This window comes from Herpailurus yagouaroundi, unplaced genomic scaffold (genome assembly GCF_014898765.1).
Source record: "Herpailurus yagouaroundi ecotype Mexico unplaced genomic scaffold, PumYag 159, whole genome shotgun sequence".
In the NCBI taxonomy this organism is placed as follows: Eukaryota; Metazoa; Chordata; class Mammalia; order Carnivora; family Felidae; genus Herpailurus; species Herpailurus yagouaroundi.
Genome location: NW_024412400.1, coordinates 18,428,655 through 18,447,889, shown reverse-complemented (window position 1 = coordinate 18,447,889; position 19,235 = coordinate 18,428,655). Strand labels below are relative to the sequence as shown.

The 19,235-nt window shown below is 38.0% G+C and overlaps 1 protein-coding gene across 1 annotated transcript; it reads right to left on the bottom strand.

The window, feature by feature from the left end:
• Positions 1 to 1,454: 1,454 nt before the first annotated feature.
• LOC121033590 (protein transport protein Sec61 subunit gamma-like) lies at positions 1,455 to 1,848 on the bottom strand. Its single transcript, XM_040480058.1, has one exon. It carries the CDS (start codon positions 1,823 to 1,825, stop codon positions 1,619 to 1,621), a length of 207 nt encoding a protein of 68 aa, XP_040335992.1. The 5' UTR covers positions 1,826 to 1,848; the 3' UTR covers positions 1,455 to 1,618.
• Positions 1,849 to 19,235: the final 17,387 nt, after the last annotated feature.

The following is a 19,235-nucleotide window of genomic DNA, read 5'->3' as shown; positions in this document are numbered from 1 at the left end:
TTTCTTTCTTTCTTTCTTTCTTTCTTTCTTTCTTTCTTTCTTTCTTTTTTTATAAATAAAGTTTATTTATTTCTTCTGAGAGAGAAAAAGAGAGAGTGCAGGAGGGACAGAGAGAGAGAGAAAGAGAGAAAATCCCAAGCATGCTCCTTGCTGTCAGCACAGGGCCTGATGTGGGGCTTGAACTCGTGAACTGTGAGATAATGACCTGAGCTGAAATCAAGAATCAGACGCTTAACCAACTGAGCCACCCACGCACCCCAAACATGTTTTATCCTAATAAAGAAAGAAAGAAACAAAGAAAGAAAGAAAGAAAGAAAGAAAGAAAAGAAAGAAAGATGTTTTTCTCTATAGAATTCTCTTGGGGATTTTAATTGTGATTTCTTTGAATTTGTAAATTAATTTGGGGAGATGTGTTAAGGACTGCTTTTATGCAATAAATTCAGTAAATTTTTAGAGGTTTCTTTATGGAGGTATTATATATTTCCTGTTTGTTTATAGTGATAATAGTTTTCATTGCTATTGTATATGGGGTATTTCTTTTTTTCCCAATTCATTATTATTGGTTTATAGTAGAGCTGTTAATTTTTGTATATTGATCTTGTATTCAGCTACCTTGCTGCAGCTTTCTGTCAATTAATTCTCAAGGTTTTTCCTGTTACATATTTATAATATCTGTAGAGCTTTTTTCTTTTATATTACTTACTGAATTGGCTAGGTCCTCTACTATAGTTTTAAATAGTAGCAGTGATAGCAGGCATTCTTGAATTGTACCTGATTTGAATGGGAAAGATTCTAATTTTTGCCACTAAGTATAATTTTTGCTTTGAGCTTTGATGTTTCCTTCTGTTCTAGCTTGCTGATTTTTTTTAATGCATTGGATATTAACTTTTGTCACCAACTTTTCTATCATCTATTGAAATGTTTGTGTGTTTTCTTCTTTGATCTGTTAATGTAATTCAGTATATAAGATTTAAAAAAATGTAATCTAACATTGAATTCCTGGAATCAATAATATTTTTTCATTATTTAAATATTCTCCTATGTAAACATTTTTCATATATGTTCATACATGAGATAGATAGGCCTATATATTTTTTCCTTGTGTATTCTTATTCTGGTTTTGATATCAATATTATGCTAACTTCATAGTGTTAATTAAAAATCTTAAATTAAAAAAAATTTTATTTTAGAGAGAAAGAATATGTGAGTGGGGGAGAAGGGCAGAGGGAGAGAGAGAGAGAATCGTAAGCAGGCTCCATACTCAGGGCGGAGCCTGATGTGGGGCTTGATCCCATGACCCTCTGATCACGACCTGAGCCAGAATCAAGAGTTGGATGCTCAACCAACTGAGCCACCCAACAGGTGCCCTTAATTAAAATATTTTAAACCTTTTTCTGTGATCTGGGCTTGTTTATGTAACTTAGAAGTTAAAAAAAATTTTTTTTTAATGTTTATTTTTTATTTTGAAATTATTTTAATTTACAAATACAAAACATCTTGGAAGACACAAAAAGAAAGAAAAACACAAAGCATATAGACAGATTTTTACTCCATGAGCTTCTCAAATCCTCACTTAATTCACCAATCCCCAAGATGAAAAACTCTTCTAAAAAGGTATTTAGCCACCAGCAATGATGTTATCAATAGGGATATGGATCAATTTCACAAAAAAGCCAATGAATCCCATTATAGCAAATCCTATTGCTGTTGCCATGGCAATCTTCTGGAATTCTTTCCTATCAGATTTAGTGCACCTTTTGACCAGCCGAATTGAGGCCTTCACAAACTGCCGACTCGGCTCAACGAACTGCATTACCTGATCCATGATGCCTGCCCGCCAACCTCTCAGACGCCCTTAATGTTTATTTTTGAGAGTGAGAGAGAGAGAGAGAGTGGGGGGGGAGGTGTAGAGAGAGAGGGAGATACAGAATCTGAAGTAGGTTCCAGGCTCTGAGCTGTCAGCACAGAGCCTGACACAAGCTTGAACCTACAAACCATGAGATCATGGCCTAAGCTGAAGTCCAGCGCTTAACCAGCTGAGCCCCCCAGGTGCCTTGTGTAACTTGGAAAATTTAACCTTGAAAGCTTGACAGAACCCACCTACAAAATCAAATAGACCCGATACAATTTCAGGAAGGAGACATTTGATTATCTTTTATATTTCTTTTATGGTTAGTGTTGTACTTAGGTTCATAATTTCCTTTTTTTTTTCTTTTACCCAGACATTTTTTGAGTTCACATTCACATTGAGGGGTTGGGAGGAAGTGACTATCAATTGTTTTGTTTTGTGAATTTTAAATTATGTTACAATATGATCTGCATGATGTTTGCATTTTGAATAATTTCAGGTTTTCTTTGTGGCCTGATACATAGTTTTTATAAATGTGATGTGTTTGCTTACAAATTATTGACTGCAAAATTCTCTTTTTGTATCTTTATTTCAAGTCTGATGGTTATTTTATTCAGATCTGCCATATTATTAATTATGTTATATCTATTTGTAGATTTCTAAGTAAGGTATCTAAAAGGCTTTTGTTGAATTGATTATGTTTTCCTTGTCTCCTTTCCCTATAATGTCTTGGAACTTACCTGTCCTACTTCATTTCTTCTGGAGGTTATCTTTATGTTGAAAATAATTGATTTAATTTACTTTTTTTAGAGCTACAGCCCACATGGTCCAGAACTATCTTTAGAGCCAGGTGCTCTGACCCTGTATACTCTGGATGATTGTGACAGGAATAATTGAGTTCCACAAACCTTTATTTTCATTTTTTATTTTTAAAGCTTATTTATTTATTTTGAGAGACAGAGAGACAGTGCAAATGGGGAAAGGGCAGAGAGAGAGGGAGAGACAGAGAATCCCAAGCGGGCTTCTGCTAGCACAGAGCCTGATGCAGGGCTCGAACTCACGAAACTGTGAGATCGACCTGAGCCGAAACCAAGAGTCGGACGCTCAACCAACTGAGCCTTGCAGGTGCCCCTCCATAAACCTTTAGTAAGAACCTGCTATGTGCTAGGACTTGAGCCAGGCACTGTGGCTATGAAAGATGAGTGAGTTGGTTCTTGCCCTCATGACATTCATAGTCTAGTGAGCAGGCTGAGAAGTAAACAAATGATAACATCATGTGACAAGTGATAATAGAGGCATAAACAGAATAATGGGGTGTATGGAGGGTGAATGTCACAATGATGCTCCCTGTGAGTCATCCCTTCCAGTTTTGTGTAGTCCCTTCCACCTTGAATCTGGGCTGGGTAACCAACCTGTGATTCATTTCTTACCAAGAGAATGCAGCAGAAATGACACCGACTTTCATTTCATATTTTTAATCCCCTTGAAAAATTGGGCTGTATTCTGAATTTCTTGGCTTATTAACTGCTCCTCAGCTGCACCTATTGTGTTCTTTATTTTTATTGTTTTCAAGATCTAACTGGTTCTTTTCCCAATACTTCTTTTAATGTTTCTACCTGTTGGTTCCATTAACTTTGTTTCCTTGGGTGTTAGTTCTGTTTGTTGAGTTTAATACCTCCTTTTCCTGCTGTTAGTTTCATACAAATATTAGAACATTATTGATTTTGTACTCATCTGGATAGTTGAGATTTCCTGTTGTATGCCCTATTGCCTGTAATGGAGAGACAGTTGAGATGGTGCTGGTAGGATGCGAGTATCCAGTTATCTGATGGTGAGAATCCATGTTACGTCTGAGTTTCCCCAGCTACCCCAGGCACTGTATGGCCTCTTTCCTCCAAGCATCCATCCCTCTGCTTCATTCTGCTTGGCATAAATGGCATGGGATGTACCACCTGGCTGCATCACCTGTTAATGTCACCACGCATGTGGTCGATTGCCTTCCCCCTCCCCTTTGTGTACCATTTTTTTGCCATTTCCAAGCTTGGGCCTCTTTTGGGGCAGCTCCCACCTTCACAGAAGCCCGGTCCCGTTCATGGATTGTGCTGGGGTTTTCTCCTTTGACCTGACTACATCTGCTTTCTGTCTTTGTTCCTGTGATGTTCATCTTTAAGAAAAATGACTTGGGATAAAAATATAACCTGGGATTGAGAGCTGGCATGACAGATAGGAAATTATGATTGTTCATTTCAGCCTAGAATTTAGACCTGTTAAGATCATTTTGAAATTTGAGTGTAATATAAATAAAGACTTGGAATTTAGCTTCAAAAGGGCAATTATACCAGGATAGGATGGAGAAAACCCAGTTTGGTATTAATTTGTGAAAAAAATTATAGGGCATTTGGTTTATTACAAGCATTAAAAGGTATGATACAAGGCTGTGGATGTGATTACTAAAAAAAGCCAATGCAGGACGTCCGAAGATGGTGAAGTAGAAAACCCTGCTTCTGTCCCCCAGCAAAGATCAACAATTTAGGCAGCTCTTCATGAACAAATACAGTTCTAGGAGAGATCAGGATTCCACTTAAACTTCAGCAACACAGTGAAACCAAAAGCCTGAGAAACACGTATGTCAATAAAGCTGGAAAAAAAAACATAAACAAAAATGGTAATGCAACTTTAGGTTTTATTTATTTATTTATTTATTTATTATTTTATCTTATTAAAAATTTTTTTTTAAAACATTTACTTATTTTTGAGAGACAGAGAGAGAGACAGAGAACAAACAGGGGAGGGGCAGAGAGAGAGGGAGATATGGAATCTGAAGCAAGTGCCAGGTTCTGAGCTGTCAGCACAGAGCCCGATGTGCGGCTTGAACTCACAAGCTGTGAGATAGTGACCTGAGCTGAAGTCGGCCACTTAACCGACTGAGCCACCCAGGCGCCCCCAAGGTTTTATTTTTAAATGTGAAACATTTTTAAAAGAGATGTTTCACAACATTGATATATAATTTTTTTTACGAAGAAATGTTTGTTTATATCTTCTTCCCTTATTTTATTGGGATGTGATATTAAACTATTTTATGTTGATTTGTGAGGGCTTTATATGTATTGCCTCTTTGAAGTCACATATATCGTGTATGTTTTTCTAGTTGTGATTTCACATTTTGTGTATGATAACTTTTGCTTCTTTTTTTTTTAAATTTTTTAACGTTTATTTATTTTTGAGACAGAGAGAGACAGAGCATGAATGGGGGAGGGTCAGAGAGAGAGGGAGGCACAGAATCTGAAACAAGCTCCAGGCTCTGAGCTGTTAGCACAGAGCCCGACGCGGGGCTCGAACTCACGGACCGCGAGATCATGACCTGAGCTGAAGTAGGATCCTTAACCGACTGAGCCACCCAGGTGCCCCAACTTTTGCCTCTTAAATGTTTAAAATTTTGATTAGTTTTTAAATCTGAATATTTTGCATCATGTTTAAAAGTGTCTTCCTCTAAGATTATAAAATATCCCTCTCTATTTTCTTCTAGTGTTTTTGTAGTTTTAGTTTTATATTGAAAGCTTTGATCCACTTGAAATTTATTTTTGGTCATGTGCAATCTGAAGTCCTATCGTTATTCTTCTCTGAATTTTTAACTAATTGCTCCAATGTCATTAGGATTTTTGTGTCGATATTTGTAGTTGAGATTCTTTTGTATGCTACCTTTGTCAGGATTGTGCTAACCTTAAAAAATGAATGGAGAGGATTTTTATGGAAAATACAAAGGAAAATATACTCTGAAACCGAGTGACATGATATAAATCTCTCACAGTTCTCTGCTTAAAATCAGTGGTATTCCCATGCCCTTAGGATAAGCCAGCATTTCCTGGCTAGGCTTCAAGGCCCCTTGTATCTGGCCCTTTTTTCCCTGAAGCCTCTCTGCTTCCTCTCTGCTTTGTCTTGCCCCCTTCCTTCCACCAGGGTAGTAAGCATCGTGAAGGTCAGGATTTTTGTGGTGTTTTGCTTTCTGCTGTACCTCCAGCACTCAGAAAAATGCCTGGCACGTTGTAAATGCTGGTAATATTAGTTATAGGAAAAACTTGCAATTCCTGGAAAAAGCCACTGTATCCTCCAAACTTCAAGTGAATTCATCTCTCTTTTGGGTACCTTCTCCCCATACTTCGTGTTTAGATAAACGTGTCCTTTACGACTCAACTTAGATATTACCTACTCTGCAAAAACCATCTCGAGCCTGGGTTAGGTACCCATGGAGCATCAGTATTGTGGTGCTAATCATGCTGTATTTTATTTATTTATTTATTTATTTATTTATTTATTTATTTATTTATTTTTTTAAATTTTTTTTTTCAACGTTTATTTATTTTTGGGACAGAGAGAGACAGAGCATGAACGGGGGAGGGGCAGAGAGAGAGGGAGACACAGAATTGGAAACAGGCTCCAGGCTCTGAGCCATCAGCCCAGAGCCCGACGCGGGGCTCGAACTCACGGACCGCGAGATCGTGACCTGGCTGAAGTCGGACGCTTAACCGACTGTGCCACCCAGGCGCCCCTATCATGCTGTATTTTAATAGGAATTTCCTATGTATGGGGAGGAGGCTGGGAGGGACTCCCTGTCTAAAACTATCAATAGGGTCCATTTGGGGGTTGAAAGTGATGCTAAGTCTCTCACAGTGTGAGGAGAGCTACCAATATTGGGTCTAATAGCCACTCCAGGGCCTTCTGAGGAAGAGCTGACTTGGAAATGATACCATCAGGCACATCGTTCTAGGTGGCAAATGACTTGAAAGGCTAGAAGGGGTTCATTTTCAGAATCGCAGGTGGTCAGCCTGGCAGGAAATGCTGTGGCTCTTCCCACCCTTTCCCATGTTTGCTCTCTTTTTTCCCTAAGCCAAGTGAAAATGCAACTCGAAGAGACTTGAATTCAGGGGCTGCAGGCATCTGCAAGAATGGGAGTCTGGCATCCCATTCCTCAGATGGAGTACTGCTGAGGCGGTGGATTGGGATCTGGTGGTGGGCCCTGGGCCTACCTGAGCAGGGCAAAGGAGAACTGGAGAGAGATGGTGGTGTGACCTGAAGCAACTAGCTGGTGTCCAGGGCAAAAGGAGTGCCTGCTGGGCAGTGGGACTCCAGCCGGAGGCTGCTGTGGGAGCACTGTCAGGGGCAGGAGCTAAAGAGGGGACCTGAAAGAGGTTGACTAGGGCTGGACCTCCCCTCAGGAGCCCTGCGGTGCAGACGCCTCCCAGGGCTCCTGAAGGATGTGCACCATGTGCTACATGAGACAAGAAGCATCAGTTATAGGCGATACTTTTTCTTCAACCTCCCCACCCCAGCACACAGGAGGGAGTAGAGCAAAGGTATTCCAGACTTCTACTCTACTCTTCCACTCGTGAGGTAGCCTGACCTGGGGGAGAAGAGGGAACATTTATGTCAGAGTTTAAACATGGAATTTTAATAGCTAAAAGTGACCAGAAAGCTACAAGATCTGCCTGAGATGTGAGGGGAAAGAGTGATATAACACAACGGGGAGAGTATTTGGAAACAAAGAAAACCATTTTATCTTTGTACTCTACTTGGTTCACAGGATTCAGTGAACTGGTTATACTTGTTCTCACGCTTGTCCCTATCTTGCTTTGGTTTGTAAGCTCCTCGCAGGTGAGACTTTGTAGCCCGGTACCTGTTACATAGTAGGTATTTCATAAATATTTGTTGAATGAATGAATAAATAAATGAGTGCGTGAGTGAATATAGCAAGGTGGCTAAGGGAAGTGAGTCATCCCAGATAAAGAATTATTTTACATACTGATGTACTAAAACTTATTGAGGGATAAATTGGTCTGGGTTCAGTAAAGGGAAAGAAACCATACAGCAGTTTGAGCAGGGGAAGTTTAATATAGAGAATTATTAGCTATGACAGAGGATTGTGTAATGCAGCATTGGTAAGAAGTAGATCTCTAAATAATATAGGACCAGCAGGTATATGGAGCAGCTACCACCCCTAGGGCTGAGGTCAAGTGTCCAAGGAAGAATTCATCCCCTTCAGCACTGAGCTCCAGACCTTGCTGGAGAGGCCCAGGCCGTGGCTCACTGAACAGTTGACAGGTTGCTATGAGCTCTTCTGGTGGAATTTGCTGGAAATCTGCCAGGGAAATCTGTTCATGGGGAGGTGTCTCACAGAAGGTACGCAGCTACAAAACTGCCTGGGGGTAAAAGGGGCAGCTGGCTGCCAGGAGTTGGGGAATCCATTTATACTCTAGGAGCTATATTTGTAGTGCTAGAAAAGTGGCTCCTGCTGTAGGAGCCAGGTGCTGGATCTTCAAGAGAACACACACCAGGATGCAAGCTCTTCCTGCAATCTTTCCAGTGCCCTCTACTGACAAAACTTAACATTTAGTCAGTAGACGAAGGAAAAATGTTTAAAGGGCCCAGATCCATTTTCATAGAGCAGGCAGGGAAGAGTAAATTTGGATCTGAAAGGCAACAGCTTGCTAAAAAATATGGGGGAATTTATATACATAAAGTGCGCTGGCCTGCTCTCTGAAGTAGAAGCTTGTGTACATAACTCTTTTCTTTTATATCTTCCCTTCCTTCCTCCCTTCCTTCCTTCCTTCCACCCTTCCTTCCTTCCTTCCTTCCTTCCTTCCTTGCAGTTGAGGTCATTGACAGTACTTTTCTGCAATTTCTGTACTTCCTAATTTCCTGAATTCTAGCGGCAGCTTTCCCTACCTTTACTCCCTCAATACTTCCAATATCTAGAATGATTTGTTTTCCTGAACAAAATCATGGCTGACAAATTCATAACTTTACTTTTGTTAATTACTTCAGAACATGGCTAAGAATGTACATTGCTGAGCAATAACGTTACATTTTAAGTTTTACATCTTTACTTTAACACCAGGTTATTAGTCATCTTTTCTCCTGCCTTGAAAAACACTTGTAGCCTTCTTCCTGTGGACTGAGAAAGCAAAGACAGTTCACTGAGCTCTTTTGAAAGGCACTTCCACATACCTTACCTCGTTTGATCCTCAAAGTGGCCTTGTGACAGGCAGGAAGGCAATAATTTATGGATCTATCCATCTGTCTATGCATTCAATAAATACTTATTGAAACACTATGGATGTACCAACTCTAATGGGATTAGAGAATTAAAAGATAAACCGCTTGCCTCCAGGGATGTGCAGTCAAAAAAGAAACTTAGTATGATATGATAAGTATGATATGATAAGTGGTGAGATGTATTCTGGGAGCCCATATAGAAAAAAGAGACTAATTTTGTTTCCACCTTCAACCACAAGTGAATATTTGTAATACAATAGAAGGTCTGTATTTTGGTGCAGATATCTTAATTTTTCCCCTGGGTGTTCTTAGTCTCCCTCAAGTAAATTTTCAGTGGTGTTTCTAGAGTCTGACTTAGGCAAAGTTGAGCTTAGAGGAAATTGGGCTTTATTTATGAAGCTTTTGGTTTTATATAAGCGAGAGATCTCATGCAACTCTCACAATCACCCTGTGAGTTGAGCATTGTGACCCTACTCCATCTTTTATGGTTGGACAAACTAAGGCTCCAGAGAGACTAAATTTGCTCAACTGGACACACAGCTAGGACTAAGCATCAGGGCTGGATAAGAACCTGACCTATTTCGGGGTGCCTTGGGTGGCTCAGTTGGTCAAGCGTCTGATTCGATTTCAGCTCAAGTAATGATCTTGCTCATGAGTTCAAGCCCTGCATGGAGCTCTGCACTGGCCGTGTAGAGACTGCCTGGAGTTCCCTCTTTTTCCCTCTCTCTCTGCCCCTCCTCGCTTGTGTTCTCTCTCTCTCTCAAAATAAATAAACTTAAAAAAAAAAAAAAAAAAGAACCTGACCTGTTTCTACAGGCTTGAAGCATGTTTGATGATGCCACAGGATCTCTTAGATGCTGCAAAGCCTTTTTTTTTTTTTTTTTTTTTTTTTAAGAAGGAAACTTTGAAACTTAGTTTAGGCAAATAAATGGCAAGTGATTTTGGATTGCTGATCTTACTTTTTTGCTTTGCATTCTTTTTCTTATTTTTGGCATGATTGCTTTTCTCATCAAGAAGAGGTTATCCTGTTTTTAGGTTTGACTCTTGAGCTAAGCTGAGGTGCTTCTTTGTCAGGCTGTGGTGCCTGGTCTGATGGCCTGCTAAATAACTTTCTACCTAGGATCCTCCTTACTACAGATCTAAGAAGGCCTGGATTTGCCTAGAAATAAATGTATATATATATATATGTATATATTTATATTTATATATAAAAATATATATAAATATATAAATATAAATATTTATAATATAATATATTATAAATTATATTATATATTATAATATTATAATATAATATTATAAATAAATATATAAATATATATATTTGCCTAGAAATATATATATATTTATGCATATATATGCATATATATTAAATATATTAAACATATTAAAATATATCAAATATATTAAAATCTATAATAAAATATATTAAATACATATATTAAATAAATATAAATATATATATATGTAAATGCATGGAGATACTCGCTATGAGTGTGAAAAGGAATTGGACATTAATTAACTTTGGCTGGATTATGAGAACAGGAAACCACTTGAGAATAGAATAAGCCATTGTCAATCTGGTGAAACAGAAGAAGTGGTCCTGTGTTCCGAAGTAGGCATTTTCCTTGGTGTCAAGTAGATACTGAGTATCTTCCTCTTCAAAAAAGTTGCTAAAGCAAGACAAGACCCCTCCCTTTTGCCCATAAAGTCTGCAGAGTGGAATTCTGCCTAATCAGCCTTGCTTTCTAAGCTTTCACACAATCAGTAATGTTGGCTTGTTCTGAGGTTTCATTTTAATCTTCATGGATTTTTGAAAACTGAAGCTTTGCCCAGACTGAGACAAGCAACCCTACCCTTTCGAACATTAATTTATTTCTTATTTTGGGTTGACTATTTCCAAACATAGACCACTTTCTGTACTGCTTGTCCTCGTAGAAGAGTTTATAATTCTCTCATAGAGGGTTTTACATGAAAATGCCCATATGTTATAGTTTTAGAAAAAAAATATTTTGAGCCGTGAAACAAGAATGGGTTATATCCAAATCCTATCGCAGTCTGAGAATTCTAGTTTTAAAATGTGTATGAGAGTGGCTAAAAGTGTGGGGTCTTGTTAAGAAGACCTGAGTTTGGATCTCATTTTTTTAATTCATTTTTTTATTAATCTTTACTAAGTTACTTTTCCTCCCTATGCCCAATTTTATTATGTGAAAAAGGGGGATGTAGCTGGTATCTCCTGTTGGTCTTGTTGATCTATGTTTTACCATAAGGTAAAAATTATTTTACAGACTCAGTGGCTTTCAGCACCTTTCCCCCTCCCTGGGAAAAGTTGCCTTGGCTGGTTCCTATTTGCCTTGCTAGATGGATTCTTCATTCGTCTCCTCCCTGCTGTGTGCTGTGGGGCCGAACCTTAAGGACTGTCTCCACCAGCAGGAGCAACACATGTTTTTGGGGATATGACATCGGCATATTAATACTCTGCAGAGTGGTTGAACGAGATGATAAATGGAAAGCACGTGGTTTCCACATGTTTACCATGGCCAGGAACCGTGCTCTTATGTTCAGAATATGGTGACAAGTGTCAGATGTCAGAAGGTGACATTCCCCTCTTCCAATTTTCTCAATCTTTTTTGTTTTCCCCCATGATATACACTAGTCAGGGCATTTCTCTGTTCCCAGGAGTGGGTGATATATAGGTTTTCTCTCCTCCTCTTTCTCAATCCCAACATATAGTCCACAACCTCCATCCTTGTCCCACCTTCCAAGACTCAAAAACATGTCTGCCAGAAACTAGATAAGACATCTGTCTGTGGTAGTGGGGGTACACATTAATCCTGCAGTCATTCATTGGTGCCCGCTTTCGCCTAGACACCGTGCTGGCGCGCCTGATTTGCATTTCATGATTGCACAATTTTATACATGTGAATTAAGCTGCCACAGACTGTACTATATTTCCAGCTTGTTACTTTAAGCTGGAAGGATATCCTAAAAAAGCTGGTGAAATATACTCAGAAGAATATTAATAAGTTTAGGAGAGATCATGATTAGTTAATAAAAGAAGACAACAAAGGAGAGGAGAGGAAATTGATTTCAACCTGAGTTAGACAAGGGACAGAAAAAACACATTTTGAACCTTGTGTACGTTCATTTTTGGCTAGAATTTTTAATGTTGTTTTTATAGTGATTATTTTGTTGTTTTATTTCCTAGAAGTTTTTGGGTAGATTGGATGATGCATTATGAATCAAGAAAATGGAACCCGAGTATTGTTTGGACAGTTGATGCTTAAGAAGCTGATTTTTGTTGTTTTAAACTTTGTCTGAAGCACATTTTTACAACTGAATAAGGTACCTGTGGGGATTGATAGAAAACATTTGCAAAGTGTTTTGTTCTTAGAGCAAAGCCTTTTTATTTGTGGAGGAGTTGGCATTAATGCACCTTTGTGTAAGACCTTAGTTTGGACCCATTACCTTAATATTGACCTCAGAATCTGTCATGCTGGAATCTCCAGTAGCTTTTACACCAGGAATATTGGGCTTAATGAGCTTTTAACAAACCAGGCAGCATTCAGAGATGAAGAAATGTCCCTTGGCCCTTTGACATTTTCCCCAGGAGTCCTGGGCAGCACTGAGTTCACCCATTCCTTAGCACTCAAAGCATTTCCAGCCTGCAGTAGAATTTTTAGTGCTTTGCTTTGAGCTCTAAATGACAGTGGCCCATGTGTGGACTTTGGAATTAACAGTCTTGGCTTTAAATGTTGGTTCTTCCGTTTACTAGCCCTGTGATCCTTAGAGGTTTCCTTAATCTCCTTGAGCTTTGGTTTACTCATTTGCAGTAAGAGGATAATAATGGCAACTTGGGAGCCTTGTTTTATTTTTATATTTAGGATTAAAATATATATACAAATAATAATTTTATAAATATAATATATATATTCATTGTGTATATATATGTATATACATATATATGGAATATAATTTTTTTTCAACGTTTATTTATTTTTGGGACAGAGAGAGACAGAGCATGAACGGGGGAGGGGCAGAGAGAGAGGGAGACACAGAATCGGAAACAGGCTCCAGGCTCTGAGCCATCAGCCCAGAGCCCGACGCGGGGCTCGAACTCACGGACCGCGAGATCGTGACCTGGCTGAAGTCGGACGCTTAACCGACTGCGCCACCCAGGCGCCCCTGGAATATAATTTTAATTCAAATATAGTTAACATACTGTGTTTATATTCATTTCAGGTACACAATATAGTGATTTAGCAATTCCATATATTACTCAGTGCTCATCATGGATAAGTGTGCTCTTATTCCCCTTCACCTATTTTGCCCATCCCCCACCCACCTCCCCTTTGGTAACCACCAGTTTGTTCTCTATAGTTAGGAGTCTGTTTTTGGTTAGCGTCTTTTCTTTCCCTTTTTCATTTGTTTCGTAAATTCCACACGTGAGTGAAATCATATGATATTTGTCTTTCTCTGACTGACTTATTTCCCTTAGCATAATACTCTCTAGCTCCATCCATGTTGTTGCAAATGGCAAAATTTCATTCTTTTTGGTGGATGGCTGAGTAATATTTGATTGTATATATGTATCATGTCTTCTTTATCCATTCATCAATTGATGGATTCTTGGGCTGCTTCCATAATCTGACTATTGTAAATAATGCTGGAATAAACATAGGGGTACATGTAACCCTTTGAATTAGTGTTTTTGTATTCTTTGGGTAAATACTCAGTAGTGCAGTTACTGGATCATATGGTAGTTCTGTTTTTAATTTTTGAGGAATTTTCCATAGAGGCTGTACCAATTTGTATTCCCACCAACAGTGCATAAGGGACCCTATTTCTCTACATCCTCACCAACACCTGTTTCTTGTGTTTTTGATTTTAGTCATTCTGACAGGTGTGAGGTAATTTCTCATTGTGGTTTTGATTTGCACTTCCCTGATGGTGAGTGATGTTGAACATCCTTTCATGTGTCTGTTGGCCATCTGGATGTCTTCTTTGGAGAAATGACTGTTCATGTGTTCTGCTCATTTTTAAATTGGATTATTTGGTTTTTGGGTGTTGAGTTGTATACTTTATTTATATGTTTTGAATACCCTTTAATTGTTTATCAGATGTGTCATTTGTGAATATTTTCTCCCATTCAGTAGGTTGTCTTTTAATTTTGTTGTTTCCTTTGCTACACGGAAGCTTTTTATTTTCATGTAGTCACAATAGTTTGTTTTAGCTTTTGTTTCCCTTGCCTCAGGGACATATCTAGAAGACATATCTAGAAAGGTGTTGTTATGGCCAGTATCAGATAAATTATTCCCTATGCTCTCTTCTAGGATTGTAATCGTTTCAGGTCTCACATTTAGGTCCTTAATCCATTAATTTTTATTTTTATTTTTTTATTTTTTATTTTTTTCAACGTTTATTTATTTTTGGGACAGAGAGAGACAGAGCATGAACGGGGGAGGGGCAGAGAGAGAGGGAGACACAGAATCGGAAACAGGCTCCAGGCTCTGAGCCATCAGCCCAGAGCCCGACGCGGGGCTCGAACTCACGGACTGCAAGATCGTGACCTGGCTGAAGTCGGATGCTTAACCGACTGCGCCACCCAGGCGCCCCGATCCATTAATTTTTAAAAAATATCTATTTATTTTTGAGAGAGTGACAGAGCCTGAGTGGGGGAGGGGCAGAGAGGGAGAAGGAGACACAGAATGTGAAGCAGGCTCCAGGCTCTGAGCTGTCAGCACAGAGCCCAATGTGGGACCTGAACTCAATAACCGCGAGATCATGACCTGAGCTGAAGTTGGACACTTAACCGACTGAGCCTTGGATATGGTGTAAGAAAGTAGTCTGGTTTCACTCTTTTGCTTGTAGCTGTCCAGTTTTTCCAGCACCATTTGTTGAAGAGACTTTTTCCCGTTGCATGTTCTTGTCTCCTTTGTCAAAGATTAATTGACCATATAATCATAGGTTTATTTCTGGGCTTTCTATTCTGTTCTGTTGATCTATGTGTCTGTTTTGTGCCAGTACCATACTGTGTTAATCACTACAGCTTTGTAGTATGTCTTGAAATCAGATTGTGATACCTCCAGTTTTGTTCTTTCTCAAGATTTATTTGGCTATTTGGGGTTTTTGTAGGTCCAGACAAATTTTAGGATTGTTTGCTCTAGTTCTGTTTGAAAATGCTGCTTATATTTTGATAGGGATTGCATTCAATGTGTATGTTGCTTTGGGTGATATATAGACATTTTAACAATGTTTGTTCTTCCAATTCATGATCATGGAATGCCTTTCCATTTCTTTGTGTTGTCTTTAATTTTTTTAATCAATGTTTTATAGCTTTTAGAATATAGGTCTGTCACTTTGTATTTTTGTATTGTCTTCTCTACACATTTATACTGTTGCTTTTATCATGGAAGTCTTTAATTGAACTGGAATTGATTTTTGTATACATTGTGAAGTAGTAACCCAATTTCATTTTGTTTATTTGAATTTATTTCCAGCAACATTTATTAAAATAATTCATTCTTTACCCACTGACCTGCATGGATCTATTTCTAGTCTTCATTCTGTTTCATTGATTTATTGGTCCAACCTGTTCCACCAGGGATAGAGGTGATACACATTTTATATTATACTGACCTTAGGTAATACATAGTTACTGTTATAAACCCTTATTAATTTGAACAGTTTAGATGTAGATGGATGTTGAATTTTACTGGATGATTTTGTATGATTTTTATGCATCTACTGAGACAAACATATGGTTTTTCTTCTTTTATATTATAGCATGGAAAATTCTATTAATTTAACTTTCTAATATTAAACCAACTTTGCATCCTGGCATATATTCAGTTTGTACACTGTTGAATTTGAATTACTAATTTCATGTAGGATTGTAGTATCTAGTTAGATAATTTTTCCTTTTTTTATTGTCCTTATCAGATTTCTACATCAAGGATACACAAGTCTCTAAAAAGTGGTTTGTGGGGAATTCCCTCTTTCTCCTTTCTGAAATAGTTTATGTAAGATTTCAATGATCTATTCTTTAAGATATAAAAGAATTTTTAAAAAAAGGTTTTTGGGCCTGATGTTTTCTTCACAGGAAATTAAAAAAATAGGTTTAGGGGCACCTGGGTGGTTCAGTCAGTTAAGCGTCCGACTTCAGCCCAGGTCATGATCTCATGGTTTGAGTTCGAGCCCCACCTGGGGCTCTGTGCTGACAGCTCGGAGCCTGCAGCCTGCTTCCGATTCTGTGTCTCCTTCTCTCTCTGCCCCTCCCCCACTTGTGCTCTGTCTCTCTCTATCAAAAATAAATAAATGTAAAAAAAAAAAATTAAAAAAATAGGTTTATAGGAGATCTTTCAGGGTTTCTAGTTCTTGTGGGTTTGTTTTTGTAAGTTTTATCATCTCAATTTTAAAATGTATTGGCATAGAATTGTTGACAATATCCTCTTAATCTGTTTAATTTCGGTAGCATCTGTAGTTAGGTGTTCTGTTTCATTCTTGACATTATTTATCTGTGCCTTCTTCTTGGCTAGGCTTGACAGATGTATGTTTAGTATCTTTTCAAAGAACTGATTTTTTTTAGCTTTGTTGATTCTCTCTCTCTTTCTCTATGGGACAAAAGTAGAAAAAGTTATATATATATATATATATAGAGAGAGATATAAATATATCTCTCTCTCTCTATATATATCTATAGATATATAAATATATATCTCTCTACCTATATCTATCTATCTACCTATCTGTCTATCTCACGTTTCCTTATTTCATTTCCCTCCCTGCTGTGTCAAAGTCCTGTATTTTTGTCTATTACTTTGGTGGCTACCATTTATATTTTAACATGCCTGTTTAATGAAGTCTAAAGTTTATACATATGTTTGGCTTCCTTCCTAACAGCACATTGACCATAGAATATTATACTTCTGATCATCCTCTATTATTTTATGTTACTCTATTTTTGGTATTTTAGTTCTATCCTGACTTCCCTCCCATCATTCATTATTGTTTTAAACAATTAATATTTATTATTTATTTACTCTCACCACTGTTATAGTATTGGAAGCCCTAGCCTCAGCAGTCAGACAACACAAAGAAATAAAAGGCATCCAAATTGGCAAGGAGGAAGTCAAACTTGCACTCTTCACAGATGACATGGTACTTTATGTGGAAAAAAACAAAAGACTCCACCAAAAAACTGCTAGAACTGATACATGAATTCAGCAAAGTCATAGGATGTAAAATCAATGTACAGAAATCAGTTGCATTTCTATACACCAATAATGAAGCAGCAGAAAGAGAAATCAAGGAATTGGTCCTATTCACAATTGCACCAAAAACCATAAAATACCTAGGAATAAACCAAACCAAAGAGGGAAAAATCTATACACTGAAAACTATAGAAAGCTTATGAAAGAAATTGAAGACAACACAAAAAAATGGAAACATTCCATGCTCATGGATTGGAAGAACAAATGTCATTAAAATGTCGATACTACCCAAAGCAATCTACATATTCAGTGCAATCCCTATCAAAAATAACACCACAGTTATTTTTGATATTTGTTCACAGAACTAGAACAAATAATCCTAAAATTTGTATGGATCCAGAAAAGACCCCAAATGGCCAAAGCAATCCTGAAAAAGAAATCCAAAGCTGGAGGCATCACAATTCTGGACTTCAATCTGTATTACAAAGCTGTAATCATCAAGACAGTATGGTACTGGCACAAAAACAGACATATAGATCAATGGAACAGAATAGAGAACCCAGAAATGGACCCACAAATGTGTGGCCAACTAGTCTTTGACAAAGCAGGAAAGAATACCCAAGGAAAAAAGACAGTCTCTTCATCAAATGGTGCTGGGAAAACTGGACAGTGACATGCAGAAGAATGAACCTGGACCACTTTCTTACACCATACACAAAAATAAACTCAAAATGGGTGAAAGACCTAAACATAAGACAGGAAGGCATCAAAATCCTAGAGGAGAAAACAGGCAACAACATTTTTGACCTCAGCTGCAGCAACTTCTTACTTGACATGTCTCCAGAGGCAAGGGAAACAAAAGCAAAAATGAACTGTTGGGACCTCATCAAGATAAAAAGCTTCTGCACAGTAAAGGAAATAATAAGCAAAATTAAAAGGCAATCTACTGAATGGGAGAAGATATTTGCAAATGACATATCAGATAAAGGGTTAGTATCCAAAATCTGTAAAGAACTGATCAAACTCAACACCCAAAAAACAAATATTCCAGTGAAGAAATGGGCAAAAGCCATGAATAAGTACTTCTCCAAAGAAGACATCCAGATGGCCAACCGACACATGAAAAAACACCCAACATCACTCATCATCAGGGAAATACAAATCAAAACCACAGTGAGATACCACCTCACATCAGTCAGAATGGGTAAAATGAACAACTCAGGCAACAACAGATGTTGGCGGAGAAAGGGGAACCCTTTTGCACTGCTGGTGGGAATGCAAACTGGTGGAGCCACTCTGGAAAGCAGTATGGAGGTTCCTCAAAAAATTAAAAATAGCACTAACCCTACGACCCAGCAATTGCACTGCTAGGTGTTTATCCACAGGATACAAAGATGCTGATTTGAAGGGACACATGCACCCCAATGTTTATAGCAGCACTATCAACAATAGCCAAAGTATGGAAAGAGCACAACTGCCCATCGACTGATGAATGGATAAAAAAGCTGTGGCATATATATTCAATGAAATATTACTTGATGACCAAAATGAATGAAATCTTGCCATTTGCAACAACATGGATGGATCTAGAGTGTATTATGCTAAGAGAAATAAGTCAGACAGAGAAAGACAAATATCATGTGATTTCACTCATAAATAGAATTTAAGGTGCAAAATAGATGAACATAAGGGAAGGGAAGCAAAAATAGTATAAAAACAGAGAGGAAGACAAACCATAAGAAACTTCTAAATACAGAGAACAAACTGAGGGTTGGTGGGGGGAAGCGCTAAAGGGGTGAGGGGCATTAAGGAGGACACTGGTTGGAATGAGCACTGTTATATGTAAGTGATGAATTACTAGATTCTATTCCTAAAAAAGAGGAAAATTTAACTGGGCTTCATAGATACATTGATATTTATGGTACACAGAATTTGCAGAAACCACATACGTTCACACCCAGTAACGATTCCATGTTCTCTAGCTGCTTTTGTTTCTTCTTGTGTCATATGTATTTCCTATGGTTTTTGACCTTCTTTGTTTTCAAATAAAAATATTAATGCTATAAAAAATAAACAGTTAATATTTGTTTAGATTTCCTCATATATTTGCTAATATCTTTGAC